At 48.6% G+C, this 9,351-nt stretch overlaps 1 protein-coding gene across 1 annotated transcript; it reads right to left on the bottom strand.

The window, feature by feature from the left end:
- Positions 1-8,570: 8,570 nt before the first annotated feature.
- Positions 8,571-9,059, bottom strand: LOC136515587 (uncharacterized). Its single transcript, XM_066509132.1, has one exon. The coding sequence runs from the start codon at positions 9,057-9,059 to the stop codon at positions 8,571-8,573; it is 489 nt and encodes a 162-aa protein (XP_066365229.1).
- Between the last annotated feature and the right edge of the window lie 292 nt (positions 9,060-9,351).

The raw sequence follows: 9,351 nt of genomic DNA, 5'->3' as shown, positions 1-9,351 counted from the left end.
GGTTCGGACATGATGCCATGGTTCCCAAGGAAAGAGCAAAGAGATGGTATGTCAATAGGATCAAGTTGAAAGAGTTCAACCTAGGTGACAAGGTCCTCATGTTCAACTCAAGGGCCATTCCTCGTCGTCAACACTATGACACACGGAGCCGTCATGCTCTAGGACGATGACGACAACATCTTTAAGGTAAATGGTCAATGTCTTAAAGTTTTCTATGAGCATGAACCACCAGAAAAAGAAGTTGACATGTTAGAATTTATCATTAATCCTGAATTAACATAACTAAAATTCTACATGTCTTTACTTCTTTATGCTTTTGGTTAGTTTCTACACTAGTGTAGATTGCACATAGCTAGACTTGTCTCCTGGCCAGACATAGGCCTAGGGTAGCTCCATAAGGAGGTCGGGCGATGGCCAAATGGTGGCTAACCAAACCCATTTTTGGTTAGAGGTTACAAAAGGATTAGAAGACACCAGCCTAGGCTCGGTTTGGCCCGAACCCCCAAAGGGGCATTGGGCGACGTGCATATGGAGGCTAACCAGGATTTAGTCATCACATAGTGGAGAGTAAGCAGAGTCCCGAGCCAAGTCCACTTGGTTTGGTTCCACCAGATAGGCGTCAGGCGATGGCATCGAGGAGCCATTTGACTTGACCTAGTTGCCCTGTATGTTACACAATGCTTACAACACACCCTCAGTCTCAATCCTTGTGAAAGCGGATTTGTGAACACTGCCATGAGCCCTTTTAGCCTATCCTTCCCCTTCTCTTTCCTCCTACCTCACCTCTCTTCACCACCAGTAGCATCTCATCCTCCCTTGGGCCACCAAATCACTACTCCACTCTCCACCATGGCCTCCACAAGAGATCATGGCAAGATGCCCATCATCCTCTTTGGTGAGGGCTCTTCCAATCCTCCACTAGCCAATCCAGAGCATCAATCACCCTTCATGGCTATTAATGTCATAAAAGCTGAGCCTCTCGACATGATCCCACCCGCCGAAGGCTAGCCAGGTGTCACAGGGATGTTAGGTGACCCACCAAGGGGTTGGCCGACCCTAGCCTTACCCCAGGACATCCTCGATTTACTCCATGGTCCCTAGCTCCATGAAGGACCTCACTAATCCATCTACTTAGATAGCAACACCTAAGAGGTCATTGGGAAGGATAACCTCCTGTCTCCACCCTTTCCTTAAGCACTTAGGTTTGCTTGTTTCATTTATCTTTGTCGGGGGGTTGGGTACATGGCAGTTTGGGGGAACTAGTCTATGGTCTACATGCGCCGGAGTCCAGTAGGGCCTTGCAACAATGCGCTATGGACCATGGCAGTGTCGTGGAGCTGAAGAAGCCTTAGGAGTCATTTAGCTTCTCTGTTCTGACACCCTGTGTGTCAGACTGTGTCGGCTTAGACTGGCCTCCCTAGGGTGTGATGTAGACTAGGCCCAATCTTCCGAAAGCTATGATAGCGTTGATTGGTGGAGACTCAATGTTCATGATCTAGGCTTCGAACCAAGACTAATTCGAACCCCCACAACCGTTACACTACTGCTCTGTTCGTTATCAACCACGCGAACGCAATTGATCTCACCGAGAATACTTTTCTGCAAGCGAATTGAGAACACAAGCAAGAACGGGATGAACGCAATCTGAAATTGCAAATAAATATGAGGCTTATGATAACAAGGAGTTCAAGTCTTTATTTGAAAGGACTAATCACTATAGGTGAACAAGATCAAGAACCGAGGCCCTAGTTCACAGCAAGCAGCCTTCGCGGCACAGTTGTAGTAAAACGATGTCTGTTTCATGAGAAAATCAAGAACTAAACAAAATCCAAATCCTAAGGAGAGCAATGACTGCTATTTATAGAGTCTTGGGCGTCACCCCCTGGATGCGCCCCCTAATGGGCCCAAACACAATACACGGTCCAACGGACCAAAAGACGGTGTCGCAGCACCCTGGTAGATTCTGGACGCTGACTGGTTTCGACGATTCCCATTGATTTCGATGGTATTTTGATGTGAGACCACTTGCATTGTCTTACTTATCAAATTAGCTTTCCAACCATATGTGGATCATCGAAAATGGAGTCCAGATGCGTTCTAGGTGACCAGTTTAAGGCAGACTGGTCCTAGAACCCGAGATGGGCTCCAACTTCAGTTGGACTGGGCCTCCACCATGAGAAAGATGAATTGGACGCCCATGCTGGACCTCCTCCTCTCCTTGGCTTGTATGTGATGAAGAAGTGATGTCCTTATCATCCTCCCTTTCTTGAATTGAAGTCATCCTCGACTGAAGTAGATCGTCTCCTCCATTGGATGATAGCAACGATGGCTCCGAAAGAAGACGTTCATCTTGGCACCCAATCCTTTGCAAAGGCGGCTGCCATGGTGGCTTCCCTACTGGGAATTCATCCTCCTCCTGCAAAAGGTTAGTACCAACAAGAGGCATAGCACTAGAAGTAGAACCAAGTGGACATATAGGCGATGTACAAGTTAAAGCATAACATGGTTCATCATGATTAGCAAGAACAGATTTAAGAGCAAATAAAACTTCTTTCATGTTACTTGATGGTTCATTTGTTGGTTTGCTAAAGTCTTTATCATGGCCTTTCTTTTTCTTTTTAGCAAGTTCTTTTTCATATTGCACAATTTTAGCAGGAGTTAAAGTATATCTATTTTGCCTACCATGATGTAGAACATTATTATCATATTGCCAAGGATGGCCTAACAAAAGTGAACAAGCTTGCATAGGCCTGACATCAAAATCAGCATAATCATGGTATGATCCGATAGAAAAATGCACATGAGCAGATTGTGTTACCTTTGCCTTACCACTATTATTGAACCACTGAACATGGTATGAATGTGGAAGAGCACATGTAGATAAACCAAGGGTCTTGACAAGCTCAGAACTTACCAAGTTATTGCCGCTCCCTCCATCAATTATAGCACGAACATGGAAATTATTGACAATGAGGAACATTTGAAACAAATTGTGGCATTGTAGTTTGTCTACTGGCTCAACTTGTGTACTCAAAACACGCTGAACAAGGATTGATTTGTAGTTTGCAGTGCATGTCACACTATCAATTACCTCATCAGGATCTTCAGCACTATTCATAAATTTATCTGCATAAAGATCAGTTGCAAGTGCAAATTCATTCTCTTCATCACTAGCACTAGCATACCCACCATCATTAGTAGCAATATATGCGCATTTGCTAGGGCATTCTTTAGCAATATGTCCCATGCCCTTGCAGCGATGGCAAACAATTTTAGAAGAGCAGCTAGAGGAAGGAGTAGCAGATCCACTAGAAGAAGGTGTGATAGAAGAACTCTTCTTTACAAGTGCTGGTGGTGTCCGCACATCAGAAAATTTACTCACCTCGGTTGGACGTGAAGGTGTGGATGGAGTCGTGGAGCGCGTAGGTTGTCGTCCCTGTACTTCCCTTTCAGCTTTAAGAGCATAATGATATAATTAGGAAAATCTAGTCCATTCTTTATAGTCAAGAACATCCTGTATTTCACGACACAAACCTCCCAAAAATCTAGAACACTTATCCATTTCATCCTCTTGTATGTTACTATGTGCTAGACCGATTAAAAGCTCCTGATAATATTCCTCAACAGTCTTACTACCTTGATTTAAACGTTGCAGTTTTAATCGTAGATCACGCTGATAGTATGGAGGAACAAATCTCGATTTCATTCGTCGTTTAAGTACAGTCTAGGTTTGAGGTATTTGAGCATTAGCATTAGCATTAACATTATTGCAAATATCATTCCACCAGAAAAGAGCAAAACTAGTAAACTCACTAGTAGCAAGTCTAACTCTATATTCTTTAGGGACTTGATGGGAGCTAAATTTTTGATATACAACCATCTACCAATCCAAAAAAAAATTCTGATCGATTTTGATATATGGAACGTTGAAATCCGAGTTCGTATACGAAAACTAGACTAGTTTTACGAACTGACTCCGAATTAGAGGATAAAACAGGAACAATGCGTGCAAAATTGGTCACGGCAGCAAGGATTTGATGGAAACAGTGAAGACAAGTATAACAAATTAGATGGCGTGGACTAGGGTTTGATGGATATAAAGGAAACACAACAAGACTTGAAGGTGTTCATGGATTATGATGGAAAACAAAGGGGAAAACACAAACTGGACTAAAAATGATCTGAAATCAGCAACCAGAGCTTGACCTAGGGTACAAACTCAACCATGCAACACAGAGACGAAATTGCACGGCACAACGAGGCTATAGGACAGGGAATATGTGGCGGTGTATATTTTTTGTTGGCTTTTTGTGGACTATAGGTAATGCAAAAACAGTAACAATCTAAAGGGAAAAACAAAGTTATACCTAACGGGCAACAAGGGCTCTGATACCACTTGATGTAGACTAGGCCTGATCTTTCGAAAGGTATGATAGCGTTGATTGGTGGAGACTCGACGTTCATGATCTAGGCTTCGAACCAAGACTGATTTGGACCCCGCAACCGTTACACCACTGCTCCGTTGGTTATCAACCACGCGAACGCGATTGACCTCACCGAGAAGGTTTTCCTATAAGCAAATCGAGAACACAAGCAAGAACGGGATGAATGCAATCTAAAATTGCAAATAAATATGAGGCTTATGATAACAAGAAGGAGTTCAAGTATTTATTCGAAAGGACTAATCGCCACAGGCGAACAAGATCAAGAACTAGGGCCCTGGTTCACAGCAAGCAGCCTTGGCAGCACAGTTGCAGCAAAACAACGTCTATTTCATGAGGAAATCAAGAACTAAACAAAACCCAAAACTCTAAGAAGAGCGATGATTGCTATTTATAGAGTCTTGGGTGTCACCCCCTAGACACGCCTCCTAATGGGCCAAACACAATACATAGTCCAACGGACCAAAAGACGGTGTCGTAGTACCCTGATAGATTCTAGATGCTAACTTGTTTTGATGATTCCTCTTGATTCTGAAGGGCTTTTGATGTGAGACCACTTGCATTGGCTTCCTTATCAAATTAGGTTTCCAACCATATGTGGATCGTCGAAAACGGAGTCTGGATGCGTCCTAGGTGACTAGTTTAACGCAGACTGGTCTTGAAACCCGAGATGGGCTCCAACTTCAGTTGGACTAGGCCTCCACCATGAGAAAGATGAATTGGATGCCCATGCTGGACCTCCTCCTCTCCTTGGCTTGTATGTGATCAAGAAGTGATGTCCTCATCAGGGTGGACCTTCTGGAGTCTTCTTGGCGATGAATGGGGTCAGCTCCATGGGCTGACGTGTGGGCCTAGGAGCCCCCGAGCCCCAGGGTCTGCTAGGAAGCTTTGTCTTCTTGTGCCACGCCCCATGCATGACCTTGTTAGGAAAGTGGCTAGCAATGAAGTGCCCAAGGGGCAGCACCGGGGAGTCCCCGATCCTCCATAGCTCAGGGCTTGTCTTCTTGTGCCCAGGCTTTGGCTGTTGTCATTAGCGGGGCTAGAGCCAAGGGCTAGACCAGAGCATCGGCGTAGATTAGGTGCCTTGAGGCTTGGGTGAGCCCTCAAGCCCCAGGCGAAGGACATGGTGGAGTTAGGCTTGACCGGGTTTCTTCTTAGAGGGTGCACGCAAGCGTACCTAATGGGTATAGCTCCCGAGCCCCCAGGCGATCCTGAAGGGGTCGGTCGGGGGGTCCTCTTAGTTTGGGAACCGTTAGACCTAAGGCTTAACATACCCATATGTTAGGATCTCGTCGGGAGCCCCTGAGCCCTTCGTGGCCTCACTTGGCATGATGGCGACAAAGGGCTGAATTCGATCTTATGGTGAATAAAACCCTCCTTGGTGGGTATAGCTTCTGCTAACAAGGGTGTTGTGCCCTACTTGGGGCCTTCATCTCTAATGTGATGGGAGTTGCTCGGCTGTCGAGGCTGAGCGATGATGGTGCTGATCCTTCTATGAGCCTATGTCGCATCGGTCTTCGACTCGAGCGAGGGCTCGACAAACTCGTCTAGGAGTTACCATCCTTAGGCATGGGGGTGCCCTCCTTTTTGACCAGGGCCTACCATGGGTTAGGTGATCGAGAGCATCTAGGCTCTGGCTTGGGGCCAACCGATCATCTAGAGTGCCATGTCCTTCTGAGGGCTATGGTAGCAGGTCCTGGTCCTCTTGAGCTAGCCTTCTAGGCCCAACCTTCTATGGCCATAGATCGGGGTGCAGGGAGTGCACTGAGTTTTGGATGGGGACCCTCATTGGGGCCACTGTTCAGTGGCTCCTGACCCAACTCTAGGGAGTTGGTTGGTTTTGGGAGATGCTTCACCTGAGCGCCCATCGATCAAGGGTTGAGTTGCTCCATTTGGGGAGCTAGCGCAGCCCCTGAGGCCATTGCGGGGCCTCTCTGCTAGTGGAAATGGTAGCTTCTGGGCATGTCCCTTCCGCTGATGCCTTGCATAGGCGGTTGATGGTGTCTAGGCCATCATGCCTGGTGGAGGAGTTAAGGCATGTACCCCTGTGCCATCCCACTTTATCTAAGAGATGGGATGCCGGGGCAATGTTGAGTAGCTCTAGCAGAGGAGGATCCATGGCACTTGGTGCACACAGATCTAGGCCATCAATGGTAGATAGAGGGCTCAAGGGGAGTTGAATCCCCTCAAGTCCTATGAGGAGGCATGCGTGGAGTGGGCGGTGCACGTGGTGGAAAGTGGAGCAGGACTTGACTCATTATCAGTGGTTCCCTGACTCCACCATTACTACATGACCGTCATTATGCAACCGCCTAGGGGCATGCTATGGGGATTGAGGACACGCCCGGCTGGTTCCCTAGGGCCTCTTTAGTCCATTGATGGCTGATCGGGGGCCCAGAGCCGCTCATAGCGCATTGTCTAGGCTATAAAGTGGAGCCCCGGGGGATGCAGCATCTTCAATCCATTCCTTTGACCCCTTCTTCTTCTCAGATCCATCTTCTTCATGGCAATGGTGGCGATGAAGTGTGACACTTCTCTCCGGGTGAGCCTATCACGGTGTGTTGAGCGATTGCTTCTTCAAGGTGGAAGGACTCTAGCGAAGGAGGGGTGATGACACGACGCTAGAGGCATCTACCATGTTCCCCTCCCCTAGAGGGTGTAAGAACTCTAGCGATGTCGCTAGGGTCCTTACGCCCTCTAATGGGGGAGGGGGGCACGGCACGTCAGTCATTGCCCCTTCGACCCAGCAATAGAGAAGGAGCGCTCATCCCTATTGGTGGTGCAACGATGATCATCGCCCATCCTTGAGCCTTAGGGAGGAGCCTCGAGGATGACCCACTTGGCTTGAGCCATGCATGCCATAGGGCCCGACCCAGAGGTCGAGCGTGTCCTATGGTTTTTGCTACCGTATAGGTGGCAATAGATTATAGTTTCTACCGCCGTATATTGTAATCTGGTCGTTCCCAATTAATGAAATGAAATTACTTTCATTTGTAATCCCATTTGCTCTTGAGTCATGCTCAGAGGCTTTGTCCCTCATTGGGATGGGCTGTTACAATGATATCCTCGGTGGCCAAGATCACTGAGCCCGTGCTGCTAGTGGGTAAGTCTGTGAGAACCCTAAGTTTATGGTCATTTCATGCCCTGGTCATGTCCCCCAGAGGGGAGATCCTCAGCTTCCCGACCAAGCCACAAGTGTAGTTCCTGAGCCTATCTATCGGTGCTCGAGGGCTTGCTGCCTCCCTCGTTGGGTCACCATGAGTGGCTCTAAGTCAGTACTTAGACATTGTTCGTCCAAATGGTCGGGGCGCTTCTACGCGCCCGGCTACAGCCACGTGGGCTCGCCTCCCTAAAGTACCATGCACTTTAGGTGCTTTAGGCGGCTTTGAAGCCTGGTGGGCTGGCCTTAGAACCCTCAACGATGCCCCTTCTGGGGCCCCCTGGACCATCGTGCGGTGGGGTGGCCCGATCCAATGAAGGATCAGGAGACAGGCAGGTACCTGCAAAGAAAACGGAATGGACACAAGAGAAGGGGAAGATGACATAGCTAGTAACACAGTGGCCGAGGCCATTCTGTTAGCGCCTTGTCGATCCCTCGCCCGGTCTTCTCGCTCTATCCGTCCTGTCCTCACCTCGCTCGGAAGCCTCCTATTGTAGTTCTCCTTCAGGAATGTTAGCATGTGGTTAGTTTAGTCGATCCTTAGGTGCAGCCGAGCTTCTGCTAGGGTGGCTTAGGACAAAGGAGACAATTATAGAGACAAGCAAAGCAAAAAGGGTTGGAAGGATGAGACATATCTTGGTTTTTATTGTTGAAGAGGTAGGCCGACGAAGGTGGTTAGCGAGCGGGTTTTAGCTCGAGAGACAGTGCTTCTAGGCAGATGGCTCGGCATTGGCCTTCCCTCCTGGGGAAAGGTCAGAACTCACCTTGATTGGGTCAACCCCTTCTAGGGGGCCAAGTGGCTAGATGGAGGGGCTAGCCAAGCCACTGCTGCTTCCAGGAGCCTTGTCCACCTCACCACGGCGTGATTAGCTGAGCACTGCTACTACCTTGGCTGCTTCCTCCACTAGTGCCCTTCCTGTGTCATGGCTAGAGCTATTGGGATCACATGGGGCGATGAGCATGACTATTTAGGCGTCGCAGTCCTGCTCGCAGTAGTAGGTTTGCTCAAAGCTCCCCTTGATGGTGATGACTCCCTTTGGGCTAGACATCTTGAGCTTTAGGTAGGTGTAGCTAGGGATGGACATGAACATGGTGAAGCAAGGTCCACTGAGGAGGGCATGGTAAACAACAGGGAAGTTAACCACCTTGAAGGTGAGTGGCTCCATGTGGAAGTTGTCCGGCTGGCCGAAGGTGATGTTGAGCCAAATATGCCCGAGGGGGATGACTTCCTTTCCTGGCATGATCCCATAGAACGATGCCTTGCTAGGGCACATGTTGCTGTGGGGGATGCCCATCTTGTCGAGGGTGCTGGCGTAGAGTATGTTGAGGCCACTGCCCCCATCCATCAACACCTTGGTGAGACGCGTGTTGCCCATGATCAGGTTGACCATGAGCGGGTAGCGCCCTAGATGAGGGACACTATCGGGGTGGTCTTCTTGGTTGAAGGTGATGGCCATTTGGTACCATCGGAGCTGCGTTAGAGCAGCAAGGGTGTGAACGACGTTCACCTCTTGTTCGGTGATGCGGCACTACCGACGGGATTCATAGGGGTGGCAGCCCCTAAAGATCATGAGGCAGTGCTCGGCCTTCGAGAACTCATTGTCTTCCTCCTAGGTGGCCCCTACCAGGTTGTTGCCCTTTAGGGTAGGCTTCTGGGCCTTGCCTTATTGGCCGAGGGTGCCATAGATGTAGCCCTTAATGGCGACGTAATCCTTGAGGTGGTGCTTTGCCTACCCCCCCATGGAACAA

Source organism: Miscanthus floridulus, chromosome 17 (genome assembly GCF_019320115.1).
Source record: "Miscanthus floridulus cultivar M001 chromosome 17, ASM1932011v1, whole genome shotgun sequence".
Lineage (NCBI taxonomy): Eukaryota > Viridiplantae > Streptophyta > Magnoliopsida > Poales > Poaceae > Miscanthus > Miscanthus floridulus.
Note: the sequence above shows the minus strand (reverse complement) of the source record. Positions and strands in the feature narration are given on the sequence as shown.

Coding starts and splice junctions, on each gene's coding strand:
- LOC136515587 (XM_066509132.1), bottom strand. CDS start 9,059: ATGGCCATCACCTTCAACCAAGAAGACCACCCCGATAGTGTCCCTCAT.